The sequence below is a fragment of the Drosophila elegans genome, unplaced genomic scaffold, assembly GCF_018152505.1.
Source record: "Drosophila elegans isolate 14027-0461.03 unplaced genomic scaffold, ASM1815250v1 contig_512, whole genome shotgun sequence".
Lineage (NCBI taxonomy): Eukaryota > Metazoa > Arthropoda > Insecta > Diptera > Drosophilidae > Drosophila > Drosophila elegans.
Window position 1 is genome coordinate 440,879 of NW_024545895.1, and position 15,925 is coordinate 456,803.

The following is a 15,925-nucleotide window of genomic DNA, read 5'->3' on the forward strand; positions in this document are numbered from 1 at the left end:
ACAAAGGCAATAGGCAAGCCCAGCATTTGTTGTTGCGAGCACAAACCCAGTAGATAAGGAAGAAGATCGCCGAAATGCCCCGCAACGGTGATGACGCCAGTGGCGCCTATTCCTGGGGGTTTTTTGGATCTGAATTGGGTAATGATGAAATAGGAGTATGATCAGTGTGCAACTCAAAAATCGTTTCCTCAACAATTGGTCTGTTCCTGTAGATGATTTTGCTGACTTTTACTGCTTCTGGCCAAAATTCATCGCAAAACACTGATTGATAGTATTTTTCAGGAATTCCCAGCTTAAAATTGATGAACTTCAATGCTGATATATCTGCATCTTTTTTAATTAAAGGTTTGCAAATTATACGGTCAGTTTTAATGCACAACTTATTAGCAACAAATTCGCACAACGCCTCTGATTTGGTGCTTACTGCAAATTTGCCAATATGCTTAAATTTGTTGCTTGGTAGAACTTCGAATTGGTCACAACTAGGGGCTAAACCAACAATGCGTCCCTTGTTCCTATGATTATTTTTGTGATTCCTTTTGGGGGCAGCTGCTGGAGCGGTGAATACCAGAACAGCTTGCTTAGCATGATGGGATGAAGCCTGGTTCGCTTGATGGGAAGTAGAAGGAGTTGGTGCTGCAGGTTTCACCAATTTTTACGCTGACTGACATTATTGTTGCCAATAGCAGGAACGGGAAAAGCATTATTAAACTTTGAATTTAAGTCCATATATAGATTTCTTAGCTCACGAATCTCTTCCATTAGTTCTCCGATTTTAGAGTGAGAATCGTTACTCACAACACAACCGTCGCATTGCCAGAGAAGGTTCGGCATATTAATTAGTAATTTAATTGCCTCTTCGGGCAAATCAACACAGGCTTTGTGAAATGTGCGGCGACAGACCGACGAACAACGGACCGCCTCGAAGCTACGTAGCTGCGTAGCAGTAACCTCGGAATTGCATTCGGTGCAAAGAGACATAGTGAAAAACAACCGATCACAATGAAAGCTGGCTGATGACTGATATGGAATTATCTCCGTCGTCAGATCTCGACGCTCTGGATCCTGGGTTTTGAAAGATATATATATTTTATATTTATGTTTACTCATATGTATATGCGTGCATTATGTGGGCGGCTATTCTTAATACACAATAAAAAAAAAATATCAAAACGAAATATAGTGACTATTTGTTGCATATTTTGACGAGGTCCTCCATGTGGTCAATATCTCAACGTTATTAATTGAGTTCGCGTCGTTGTCCGAGGCCTTAAAGGATTCGTAGTTAATTTACATCCTTTTACGTTTTTTTTTTTTTTTTGGTTTTTTAGGCAGTAGTAGTTGTCGGTCTTGTCCTTTGGGTCGCTCTTCTCTTGTTCTAGCTTAGCCCTTTATATCATATTAGTGTATTAGGCGTACTTAACGGACTCGGAGTAAGCGATGCGTTTATGCATGGAATGACTTCTCAAAAAAATGATTGAATTTCTTGGTGTCCGTATCTTAGGCGACCACAAACGTATGGCGTCGACCAATACTCTGTATTAAAGTGCGTTTTAAAAACTTAAAAAAAAAACACAAAGCTCAATATGTTTCGAAAGGTTATGCTAAAACAAATATAAGAAAAATTGACAAAAGAAATTCAAAATATAGCGGAACCGTTAATTTAAAAAGCTGAAATAAAAACTTTTCGGCTCAGCATACAAATTTAATATTTCACCGGAAATTTATAGAAAAACAAGAAAGAAAGCAAACTTTGGCAAGCCGAAGTTCATATACCCTTGCAGCTATTGCAAGAATTAAACATTTTTGAAAACATTAAAATTATGATTTACTTTCGTATATGTTTAACAACATTGAAGCTATGATGATTTGCAGCTCAATTATTTGATAGTTATTTTATATATTTTTATTATTTCTAAGGGAGCTATATGATATAGACGTCCGATTTTGATAAAATTTAAACCATAATTCTGAAAGATTTAACCATTGCTATATGTCGAAGAACTAAACAAAAAATTAAAAAACAGAAAAGTTATAATTTTTTTTCATTTATTTTTCCGATTGTTCCTATGGGAGCTATATGATATAGTCGTCCGACGTTGATGAAATTCAAACCGTAAATCGGAAATATGTAACCATTACTAAATGTCGAAGAACTAAACAAAAAATTAAAAAACAGCAAAGTTATAATTTTTTTTCATTTATTTTTCCGATTGTTCCTATGGGAGCTATATGCTATAGTCGTCCGATCCGGCTCGTTCCGACTTATATACTACCTGCAATAGAAAGACAACTTTTGGGAAAGTTTCATGCAGATAGCTTTAAAACTGAGAGACTAGTTTGCATATAAACGGACGGACAGACGGACAGACGGACGGACAGACGGACGGACAGACGGACATGGCTAGATCGACTCGCCTAGTGATGCTGATCAAGAATATATATACTTTATAGGGTCGGAGATGTCTCCTTCACTGCGTTGCAAACTTCTGACTGAAATTATAATACCCTCTGCAAGGGTATAAATATAAATAATATTTCCAAAAATGATATGTTGTTAAACCTTTATTAAAATTATTTTACGCAAAACACTTCTTAGTTAAAGTACCCAAAAAAAATATTTAATTCAAAGAACCTTGGCCAAAAGCTTTTTCTGGAGCTTCAAGAAGTTCCTTTTTTGTTTTAAGTATAAGCTCATGCTGCAAAAGTCGCCTCCAATTGTGAAGTTCAATTATGCTGAACAATGCAATTTATTTGGGCTTGGAATAGAAAAGGCGCAATTGATTTGGCTTCGAACGGAAGCTGATGTTTACTTTAAGTTTGAATTGTTTATCTCGGCTGGGGAACCAAGACAAATCCTTCTAAAATGGATCGCTCCGATTCATTATTAATTTCATTTAATCGGTCTCTGAGTTTCAAAAAACAGCATTGGTCTTGGTTCGAATTTATTTCTGTGACAATTTCTTGATTTGTACTTTCACGTATTAAAATGTAATGGTTTGAATTTTCACTTTGTAAATATCATGGTTTGTATTTAATTGTTTAAAGGCTTATACCTTTTTTTTAGTTCTGGCCGTTGTTTTTTGCTTATAAAAATAAAGTTTTTATATTTTATAACAACAACAACAATTTTATAACATTAAATATACGATGATTACAATTAATAATATAAAAGAAATGCGTATTTTTGTTTTATTAATTCGGAAATATGGATTGAGAATATTTATATTGTCAAGGGTAAATTCTGAATTATTAGAAGAAATATATATGTCAATGTCATAATTAATAAATTTGTGCTGTGCTATGTAAATTTATTTTTTCTTTTCGGTGTTTACATTAGTAAAATTATTTATAATTTTTGAGTCGTTGAACAAAATTAAATTAAATTAAATTAATTTTTGTCTACTATGTTTGTTCCTGTAACTAAAATCGAACCATCTTGGAGGATATCTATTTTTATACCCTTGCAGAGGGTATTATAATTTCCGTCAGAAGTTTACAACGCAGGGAAGGAGACTTTTCCGACCTTATAAAGTATATATATTCTTGATCAGCATCACTAAGAGAGTCGATCTAGCCATGTCCGACTGTCCGCCCGTTTCTACGCAAACTAGTCTCTTAGTTTTAAAGTTATCTGCATGAAACTTTTCCAAAAGTTGTCTTTCTATTGCATGTAGTATATAAGTCGGATAGCATATAGCTCCCATAGGAACAATCGGAAAAATATATAAAAAAAAAATTATAACTTTGGTGTTTTTTATTTCTTTTTTTTTGCAGTTCTTCGAGATATAGTAATACTCAACTATTTCAGAATTACGGTTTAAATTTTATCAAAATCGGACGACTATATCATATAGCTCCCATAGAAACAATAAAAAAATATAAAATAACTATCTAATAATAGAGCTGCAAATCATCATAGCTTCAATGTTTTTAAACATATACGCAAGTAAATCAAAATTTTAATGTTTTCAAACATGTTTAATTCTTGCAATAGCTGCAAGGATATATGAACTTCGGCTTGTCGAAGTTTGCTTTCTTTCTTGTTTTTGTTACTTTCTCTAATTTTAGAACAGCTGGCTTTTTCGCCATTTAATAGTTTTATAAAACAACTTGTTTCAGAACTTAATTTACAGTAGTTATTTAAAAATTATTTTATAAAATTGTTCATTAAGTAATATTTGTTCTTGCAAAAGGCAACTTGATTGTTAACTAATAATTTTCCATCGGGTTTAGCAATCTCTGGTTTTATACAGGTATTTTTTATAGATTACTAGTAAATCGTTATTAATTAACATTTTAAAGGTTGATATATTCAATAAGTCGGCTAATACTTCAAATGGCTTTTCGTGATTGTAAAATTCCTTAATTTCTTTTTCATTTAAAATTTTTGTATTAAAAATGTTTGTTTTTGCCAAGATAATGGTATCCAATAAATGTTTTAAATCAAATGTGAACAACCGCAAAAGGTGTTTTCATAAAATTGTTTCCTCATTAAAGATTACATTTTTTTAAATATTCAGTAAAGTATTTTACCCCATTTAATAAATTGGAATTTATTGTGAATTGTTTTTTATTGTTTCGTATTAAGTCGTCTATTTTATTCTGAACAGTTATAAAATCATCATGACCAGGAATTCCTGCTATCCATTTCCATAAAGTTCCTTTTTCGTTAATCGTCTTTTTGCCTTTTTGGCATTATTTCTAATCATGTAATTTCGATGAGCTCTAAATCCATTGAAACTTCCCATTCTATGTCTGTTTTTGATGATTTATTTTGAATTCCTCTTTCCCTGTTTATTATTTTTTATTAAAACTTAAATTATTTACATGAAATAAGTCTACGTATATATCGTACGTCAATACGTTTTTAAATAATAAATACGCTAGACTTGAGTAGTCAATTATTTCGGAACTTGTTAAAAGTATTAAGTTCAATATAAGTACACAAGAAAACATTTTTCTGAAAAAAGTAAAATTTTATTTTAAAATTTAATTATTGATATTGATTGTTAGCCGGCTCGAGGTCAGGATGTTGAAAAAATAACACAATTTTAATTTTGGATTATTCTGTCGATATATTTCGTATGATCTTCGGCAAACCGTCTTCAGGACAACTATAAAATTAGAACAACGATTTTAATATTCTTAACAAACAAGAACAATTAACATTTAACTTAAACGTCTGCGACTGGTGACGTGGAGTTGTTAACTAATTTTTCTCTTTCTTTCACTAGTAAATGTAAACGACCTCCAAGATTACTGACCAAATACGTAGATGTTTCAAGAGGATGACATTAAAACTACACTGACCATGCTCAACTCTTTCGCCAATAATATAAAATTTAGAATGGAACTAGAAGAAAACGATCAATTAGCTTATTTGAACTCAGTAGTAATTAGACGTGTTCAATAAAATACGACAACAGCAACGAAATAAGTAACAAGATATATATAGGAACAACAAAATCGAAACTGAAAACCAGACTAGCACAGCAAAAATCGGACTTTAAAGCTAGACACCATACGACCGCGTAAAAAACAGCACTCATTCGAAGAGGCGAGTATCTTGACACAAGGACAACACTATGCCAAACGATTCACCATAGAAATGCTAAAATCACCTACAGATACGGATGAACTACCAAACGGACACTGTCAATTACGCTCATTTATATAGACATTTATTAGGGAAAGAAAAATTAGTTAACAACTCCACGTCACCGGAAACAGACGTAAATTAGATGTATGCCAAATGTAAATTGTTTCTGTTGGTAAGAATATTAAAATCGTTATTATTATTTTTTAGTTGTCCTGAAGACGGTTGCTGAAGAGCATCCGGAATATATTGACAAATAACCATAATTAATAATTGTGTTATTTTTTTAAACATATTGACCTCGGGCCGGCTAACAATCAATATTTTTAAATTAATTTTTTTGATTAGAATTTAATATTATCTTTATAAATAATCCTATTTCTATCGTCGATAATTATTTTGTTTGGCATATTTTCCTTAACCATTTGTTTTTATATCTGGATTTAAGTTTATTTCGTTCCCCATGTTTCTTTTCATAAACAACTTGTCCTATATGATACTCTTTTTCTTTTCTGTTTTACTTATGTTTTTTAACATTCTTAACTATGTATTTTTTAAAATAAGGGGAACATTATCGAGCTAAATTGTATTATTAGGGATTTCAAAAGTGTTATGTATAAGCAAAATGTATTCTCGCTATTTCGCACATCCAAAACTAATCTGTATTTCTTCGTTCTATAAGCACACATATGTACACACGTCACTTTTGTTCATTCTCTCGATGATCTCTAAATAAAGTCAGTCTGTTCCAAGCACTCACCGAGAACGCTTCTAACCAAACACAACATTATTGGCGACGAGGATAAAAAGAAGAATCTCAGCCACAAGAATTATCGTTTTTGTGTAAATCGTAAAGCAGCCACAGGAATACACATTCTTGTGTAAACCGTGTTATCATCCGCAAAAACACATCGTTTTTGTGTAATACAGTGTCGCGTAGTCGTTGATTTTCATCAAGATGCCGGCAGATCAGAACATAATCCAGACAATGCTTGCTCAACAGCAAGAATTTACAGCAGTTCTTATTGAACAACAATGAACATGGATGCAAGCAATCCTAGAAAAAAACGCTTCTGCAGTTGCTAGTGATTCAAGACACGCGGGTGAATTATCTATGTGTCCTTCATTCCACAATTATCGCAGCACTTCAACGCATATTCGGTTAGTGCAGAACAAAAACAAAAAGCCTATTTCCTTTCATGGTGTGGTGTTAACATATTCGAACTATTAAAAAATCTATTCGGGAGTAACAATTTGAACACATATACATACAACCAGCTCACAGACAAGCTAACGGAGCATTTCACCACAAAACGGCATATTGTAGCAGCTCGTTACGAGTTTTTAAACGAGAGATGAAGCATTCACAAACACATAGAGAGTCGGTAGCCGACTTGCGCAAGATCGCTCGTGAATGCCAATTTGTGTGCAACGCAAACGGTTGTTTATCAAATTATGTAGATGAGATGATACGAGATCAAATCATAGTACATACTCCGTATAATGCAATCAGGGCATCTGCTCTTCAAAAGTCACAGTCAACTCTTGAAGATGTACTTATAGTTGCAGAAACCTATGAGACAATAACAAAAACCGTTGCAACGCTAAAAGAGAACGTATACAAACAGGATCCAATCAATGCGATCCACACACACACAAAAAAGCAAGCAGTGGAAACGATTCCAGATCTTTTAAAGGTGATCTTAAATCTTGCTCCGGTTGTGGTCAAACTCACCAGAGAGAAAAATGTAAGTTCAGAACCGCCGTATGTCACAAGTGCGGTAGGAAAGGACATATATCAGTCGTCTGTATGTCAAAGTATGTCAAGTCAAATGTCAAATGGCCGGGTCAAGTAAATAACCGGGAAGTAAAGTCCAATAGGAACGAAGCAAACGAAGTCGAAGTGATCGAAGCAGTTTACAGTGTCACAGGTCAAGTAAAATGTCAACAAAACAGAAAAGTTATTGACCTCAAAATATTAAAACAAGTTATCTGATTTCAAATGGATTCCGGAGATACAGCATCCGTGATAAACTCCAATACATACGCCTTGCTGCAGAAGTCGAAATTGCATAAGTGTTCCCGAGTTTTACATGCGTTTGGACATACTCCAATACCAATACTAGGGGAGCTGCACACTTTCGCAAAGTGCGGAGAGAAAGAGAAACAAGTGGTCATAATCGTGACTAATATAAAAACTTTGACTAATCTCTTCTGCATGGATTTATTTAACGTTTTCGGATTTGATATCATGCAAGTATCAAACATTTTTGAGGTACATAATGACAAAGTAAGTGACCTCTGCAACAGGTACAGCGCAGTGTTTGAACCAGCCATGGGTGTCATTAAAAACTTCAAAGCCAGCGTATTTTTAAAATCTTCAGCGACACCAAAGTTTTATAAATGCCGCCAAATTCCGTTCGCTCAAATGGGCACATTTTAAGCCGAAGCAGACAGACTCACACAAGCCGGAATTTGGAAACCAGTAAAATTCAGCAATTGGTCATACCCAATCGTGCTCGCTCCTTAGCCAGTTGGTGATATTTGTGGCGATTTTACACAGGCAGTCAACGCACAAATCGACGTCGAACAGTATCCGTTGCCAACAAAAGAAGCTCTACTTCACATCATTCGTCATGGTAAGCAGTTCAGCAAGATAGACCTCAAGGATGCCTATCTCCAGATGGAATTAGATGATGCTTCGAAGGAAATCATGGTGGTAAACACGCCACTGGGCCTATTTCAATATCAGCGTCTTCCTTACTGGATTGCAAGCGCACCAGCCATCTTCCAAAGATACCTCGAGCAACTTCTAAAAGGAATAGAAGGTTGTGTCAACTATTTAGATGACATCATAATCTCAGCAGCTACAAGCGAGGAACATCAGAACCGAATCAACCGAGTTCTCAGCACTCTTCAAGAGAACGGCCTCAGATGCAAAAGGCAAAAATGCTTCTTTTTTTTCGCCTTCTAACTTACAACAATTGGAAGCATTCATGGGTAAAGCTAATTATTATTGTAATTTTATTCAGAACTATTCGCAGTTGGCTGCTCCATTGAATCAGCTTCGCAGAAAAGACGAAGCCTTCTTTTTTGGCTTTTACAGCTCTTAAGTCCCACATCATTAACGCAACGCAGCTAGCTCACTTTGACGAAAAATTACCGCTAGTGCTCGCTACAGATGCCTCATCCTTTGGCATCGGGGTAGTCCTTTCGGATCTTCAGCCAGACGGCGGAGAGAGACCCATTGTTTTTTTTTTAATCCAGGCAAGCATCTCCCGTTGATGACGTCAAACAGGCTACAACGTTGGGCAATTATTCTCATGGCCTACAATTTCGACATCCAGTATCGATCCACATCTGCTCATGATAATGCAGATGCTCTTTCACGCCTTCCAGTGGGTACAGATCCAGACTTCGACAAGGAAGAGGAAGCTTGCCACTGCCTTACTTTAACCGGAAGTTTGCTCTTACAATTAACAAACAATTGCTTTGCCTACACACAGACGAAAATCGTATTATAATTCCAGCCAGTCTACGTGCCCATATCCTAAAACTCTTACATGAAGGCCATTGGGGCATGTATTCGAATGAAGCAGTTGGCAAGACAACATGTTTGGTGGCCTACCATAGACGATGACATCAAAAGCCTTGCTCAGTCTTGTAGCAAGTGCAACAATCCTGCAGCACGAAGAGAGTACCAAAGTTGGGCAGCAGCAACAACAGCAAGGGAGCGAATTCGTATCGACTTCGTCGGTTCAATCTTTGACGCTATGTGGCTCATATGCGTGGACACGTACTCACAGTTCCCATTTGTCATCCAAATGTCGTCTACAACAACCGCCAAAACGGTCGCTGCACTTTCTTCGATTTTCGCCATCGAAGGATACCCGAAAACTATGGTTAGCGACAACGGTCCTCAGCTTACAGCTGACGCCTTCAAAGAATTCTGCAAACTGCACGGTATAAAGCTTATTACCACAGCACCGTTTCATCCAGCATCCAACGGATTAGCAGAGCGATTTGTACAGACGTTTAAATTCGCAGTCAAGAAGAACCTCAAAGACGGTATACCACTTAGGGTAGCTGTAACAAAATATCTTTCTTCTTCTTCTTACAGTAAATCCACGGTCGACCAGTCCGCACCGTGCTTAGTCAACTTTTCGAGCAGCCTGTCGAAGATAAACAGACAATCACCAAGTACATATCTAATCAAATGGTATACGCTCGAAACTATTGAAGGGGAGAAAAGTGGATTGAAGGCACTATCGACCGTCCAGTTGGAAAAATGCTGTTCATTGTTCAACCGTCAAATGGTTACATCAAGCGCCATTTCAACCAGCTGAAACCGAAGTTGTCAGCAAACAACTCAATCAAGAGACCTCCAGAGTTTTGGTGGATTCCTGAACTGCCAAAGCCATCCTTCAATCAAGAAATACAGCAACAAGATCGACCGCCAACTCCGTCAGTTGTTCAGCAACCTGATCCTGTTCCTGTTTCTCGTCCTCCTGAACGCGCAGCAGAGCCTACCCAGCAGCTGAGGCAGAACCAATCTACACGACGTCTTTCAGGCATACCAGTACGCCAAAGCAGCCGTGTTCGCCAGGAAGTCGATCGTTTTAAGCCAAAGGACTTCAGAAAAACTAAGCATATAAATAGTTCTTAATTAAAGGAGGAGATGTGTTATGTATAAGCAAAATGTATTCTCGCTATTTCGCACATCCAAATCTAATCTGTATTCCTTCGTTCTATAAGCACACACATGTATACACACACACGTGTATCTCGCTGATCTCTGAATAAAGTCAGTCTGTACCAAGCACTCACCGAGAACGATTCTAACCAAACACAACAAAAAGGTTTTTGGTTTGTTTTGGAGTGAATGGTCTGTTTATATTATTATATATCTTTATTGAACTCTTCTTTTATGCAGCGAGCTATTTCCGTTAATGTCGAGTACGCTCTTTCAACTTGTCCATTTGTAGTACTATGTCTTCGGTCTGCGTAATGTAAAGTAATTCTACAGAGAGAAATTTTCATATTTGTAAAATGCTTATTATTTGTATTAAGTCCGAGTAATGTTGCTCGATTTGTTTGAAATTATAATCTCATCCATGTAGACGTGATAAGTTTTTGGAAAATTCTGAGTGCATTTGTTAAACCGAAAGGTAAAAATTCAAATGTTCTATTTTTAGTGGAAAAGGACGTTTCATTAAAACTTGATGGAATCCTGATTCCAAGTCAATTGTTGAAAAAAATCTTGTTGACGGATTATTTTATGTCGGTGTGTTCAGGATTTTTAGATCCCAAACTTGTTAATTTTTTTTGGCGGATAATTCTACGTTGGCGTTTTCGAGGTTTTTTGAGATCACAAACTTTTTAATTTTTTGTTGACGGATAATTCTATGTCGGCGTGTTCAGGTCTTTTAGATCCCAAACTTTTTAAATTTTTGTTGACGGATATTTCTACGTTGGTGTGCTCAGGATTCTGTATTTTCAAGCTAAAAAACTTTATCAACCATTACAGCTTGTCTTTTAATTCCTTTGAGCTCACCAAACAAAAATTTATAGTATACTCTTTTAACGTAAGAATAATTTTGTCTTTAGCTAACGATAATTGGTTTATTGAATTATCTTCATCATAAAAAAATTTTACTATTCTTTATTGTTTTCTTTATAATTAAAAGTTCCTTTGTATTAAATATTAATTACAGCTTCTATTTTTCTTAAAAGATTAAAAACTATAATTAGGTCGGATTCTAATGCTTCTATTTTGTAAAAAACTCCCTGGATAATTTCGATGATGAGCAAAAGACTGCTAAGGGGACTTTTCCTTGTTCCAAGTAAATGAGAATCAATACGGTTGATAGTTACTGATCTTCTCCAATTGTTTATTGAATATTAAACTGGGCGAAATTTGTGCTGTTTATTGTGAATTCGAGTTATAAAGATATTCGCGACCAACTCTCAAGGCAGTTCAATAGTGAGTGAGTCGTAATATAAGAAAAAGAGAGAGAGAGAGTGCCGCAGGTTAACATTGCCCTTCGCCGCGAACCTGCAGTGCGTCATACAAATCTATCCATGCCGCCTCCAATATTGGGTCCAGTATTAAATCCAATTGGGCTCACAAGTGCTGCAAAAGAGACCGAATGTTATGACATATTGTATTGGCGATCAACAGGTGCGAGGATTAAGAATTTATTTACTGGAAACAAGGTTTGGATCGGTTCTGCGCGGTATTGGTGGTCTCCAGATCTTGGAGTCGGAACGTTTGTAAGTTCTAACGTTGCTTTAAATAGAGGCTACACGAACCAATTTATCCCCGCCTGGGTGAACTTCGATTATTTTGCCAATTTTTCATTCATCAGGAGCAAGTCGGTCATCTTTAATAAGGACTACGTCGTTGACTTGAAGATTTTTGGATTCCGGTCGCCATTTCGGACGTGCTTGTAAGTGAAACAGCCAGTCGGTGCTCAAATTAATCCAGAATTGGCGGAGGATTCTTTGAGTGCTGAGCGAAACATCCGTTGGCGAGACATTCGGTGGTGCAAGTAAAGAGTCGCCTATTACGAAATGTGCCGGTATCAAGACTGACAGATCGTCGAGATCATTTGTAAGCGGGTACAGAGGCCAAGAGTTTAAACATGCTTCAATCTGTGTTAATACTGTGGCTAGTTGTTCATAGGTCATTCGAACTCCTAAAAAGACTCAATGTAGATAAGTTTAGTCTCCCATATCCCTCCAAAATTAGGACTATAGGGCGTTGACAACTTTAAAGAGCTCTGTCGGTTCCGATAAAGTTGGTACCGCAATCGTAGTCGTCACCTCAATCAAAGGCTGTATTTCCGTAGCGATGAAAGGTCCACGTGGAGGAGTAACTCTGTGAAGTGGTAGATAGGCCATAAGTTGTTGACTTGTATTTAGGCGTACCCGAAAACATTGAATGCAGCTTCTGAGAGTACGTCTAACAGTTTGTCTTCCATTGACAATTGAAAACTGATGTCGTGTCGTGGCCAGCGTGAGTCCTATTCCGCCGTGTAGTGTTACATGATGACTACGATTGCTGACCTTTCTTCGACAGTGGTCATATCGATGTCGCCGCGAATCTGCAGTGCGTCATACAAAACTGTCCACTTGTTTTGTATTAAATATGAAACCCATTATTGGTTGTAAGCCTTTTATAAATTGGACGCTCTTTTTTATTTAGATAAATTATTTTTGTATGTAACAGGATTTTGCTTCTGTATCATTTAATAATTGTAAATCTTTTTTGATTTTAATATCTGATCTCTTCATGAAGGGTACTCCTACTCCAGGTTCTGATCTAAAAAATTATCCTCTTCTATGTTATTTACTCTCATTGATTTTTGAACAGTTTGATTAACTGAACCAGTTGGTTCTCGCTTTATTGGTGGATGTGGTTCAGGCTGTTTGTTCTGTATTTACTTTTTGCGTTTGGTTTTGATTATAATGATTATAATTACAACCTCTATTAAAATTGTTATTCGGACGATTTTGATATTGGGTCGATTCATCAATTTCCATGGGTACACGAGTAGGCTTTACATAATTATTATAAGACTTCCAATTAATATTTTTTCCCTGATTCTTCCACTGGTCATTTTTAACTTGCTGTGGAGATCTTTGATTATATCTTAAATAATTTGAATTGTTATTGCTAGGAATGTTTTCGTAGTATTACATCACTTTCAAAAAATTTATGTCAGCACGTAAAACTACACATAAATAAAAATCTTAAGTATCGTATCTTGAACTTTTTAAGTTTGTTTTAGAAAAAAAAAAAAGAATTCTTTTTTTCAAATCCGTTCAAGAATCGAAGGTAAAAATTCAGAATTTTTCTTTTGCCAAAATACATATTTGTGTTGTGTATCAGACGGAGCACCGGGGCGGTAAAGCGTTACCATATCTAAAATTTAAAAAATTTAAGAAAATTTATAGTTTATATAAAAATTTATTTTTTGGTCTACCTTTATAACATTTTAAATTTTTCTCGGGAAATATTTTTGTTAATAAAGTTTATAAAATAAGAAACAATATTTTACAATTAGCTTAAGGGGTGTAAGGAATGAATTTTGATTTTAACAGCCAAAAAAGAATTTTGTCTTATTCATATTATAAGTATCTTATATAAATTGAATCTCAAAATATTGAAATCATTTAAAAAAGGATAGATGGTCATTTGAACAATTAAAATTATACTGCGTATAAATGGTAATATAATTCACATGGTTATCATAGAGCCCTTTTTCATTTTTTGTTTGTAGCACTTGGAAGTGGAAAGTTTCTGTTTGACTAAAAAATGTAAACTTTTTTTTTTAAATAAAAAAAAAACCAAAACTAAAAAAAAACGCTTGGTAGTAACCTATTAGTTTATGTTAAAAAAAATGTGTGAACATTTTCACACTAATCGGTTTGTTAGACTTGGTCGAGTCGCTTCAACTCCGATTTGTTTGAAATTTTACGTTTTGTCAATGGTTTTTATTATTTTTTGACAATGATTTGATTAACCCCTCTGCTTGTATTTAGCGAACTCCTCGGTTTTTAACATGTTAGATTTTTATATACTGTATTTCCCCAATACTTACATGCAAAATTTTTTTCTTACAGGAAAGTCTGGGATTGCTATAAATCTTATAACGGATGAGAAATCTATGACGGTGTGCTCTGATATCGAGAAACATTTTAAAAAAGAAATTGAAGTGCTGAATACTGATAGCGCCGATGACATTGAAAAGATTGGCACATAGTTATATTTCTCTGTATCCACAAAATGTAGTTTATAATAAAATGACATTTAAACTTTATTCTGAAAAATTGGTGTAAAAAAACGTACACATTGTACTGACATAGTGTTTGGACAAGCAAATAACAGTAGGGAAATTACAATTATAGATGGCTAATCAATTGAATTCCCTTGCAGAGGGTGCTGTATGTATCTGGATAAAACTTTCCATAAAGTTTTTTTTAATAGAAGCAAGCGTACATCATCTGTGATATGCGATTGCTATCTTGCGGAAGACATCGGCAAGTATTTGAGATAACAATAAAAAAAAACTTAGTTTTACATATGATTGAAAAACCAAAGCGCTTTGCGATATATATTACGCTTGAGCGGCAACAAGTTGCGCATCTTCCGATTCATCGTGGAAGGCTTGGAAAATAACTTAGGATCTGCGTCTGCAATTGCTTATTTGAAGACAATGTCTGTCCTGATCTCTTCGTCAGTACTGTCGGCAAATGGGACATTGGGCTAGATATTGTGGACAACCCAAGAGGCCGGATGGTGCCGGAAGATGGCAACTATGGTGACAGCAGTGCAGGGTGAAGAGGGATCTGACTCGGAGGACTTGGCAGTAGTCCAAGCAATTGAACTAAAAAAAAGGAAAAACATGTCCGTATTGTAAGTTCGTTTGGTACCTGCAGCCGGTAAGCTTATTTGATTCCGAAAAATTTTGTATTGAGTCAAAAATACCCTTATATGCCCTTGCAGCTATTAAATTATATTATTCTTTAAAGCATCTAAATTTCAAAATATATGCGTATATGTTAAAAAAATGGAAGCCATAATGATTTTCAGCTCAATTATTCCAACGTTCCTATGGCAGCTATATAATAAAGTTTTTATATTTCAATAAAATTTAAAGCGTAGCTCTTAATTTAACCACTACTAGGTTTAAAAGAATTACGTACTACCTACCAGTTTTAGATTAATTTTATGCATTATGCTATAGAACTGAGAGATTATTTTGCGTATAAACGGACATGGACTGATGATGATCACAAATACATCTACTTTATGGGGACGGAAATTTCTTCTTCACTGCGTTGCAAACTTCTGACTAAAATTATAATAATAGCAAGGGTATAAAAATCGAACTAAAGGTCGATTTTTGGCATAAGGTTGCGGAGGAGCTCAATATAATTTTCTCTCCAGTCGGGTAGGTAATGTTTGATACAAAGCAAATTAAATATAAATAAATTGTACCACCGAATTATAGCACGCAATTGAACAACATAAAATCATTTTAGGCGTTTGGACCAATGGAAACACTACGTCACAAAAAATAGACGTACTTATTGCGAAAGTGAAGAATCCGTGGCAAAAGCGCAGTGATTAAAGTTGTTAATACTGTGAAAAGCCAAGAATCTGGGCATAACGAGAAGGCTTGTGCGCTTGGATCCCGATCTCCAGCTTAGGGCAAAATAAATTTTGGATACGGAGTCTGTAATGACCTGTAAACAGCCCAAAAGCTATATAAAAATTGCACGCAAATATTCAAATTGACAAACAATATTTATTATTTC

General features: G+C 35.4%; 1 protein-coding gene across 2 annotated transcripts in view; it reads left to right on the forward strand.

The window, feature by feature from the left end:
• LOC108137349 (DEAD-box helicase Dbp80) overlaps nt 1-14,424 on the forward strand; it is a 225,663-nt gene extending 211,239 nt beyond the window's left edge. For both annotated transcript variants that reach the window (XM_041709788.1, XM_041709789.1), the window contains exon 11: nt 14,228-14,424. In XM_041709788.1, the coding sequence (XP_041565722.1) occupies nt 14,228-14,367 (140 nt within the window). In that variant the 3' untranslated portion in view covers nt 14,368-14,424. The remainder of the gene's footprint in view (nt 1-14,227) is intronic.
• Nucleotides 14,425-15,925: the final 1,501 nt, after the last annotated feature.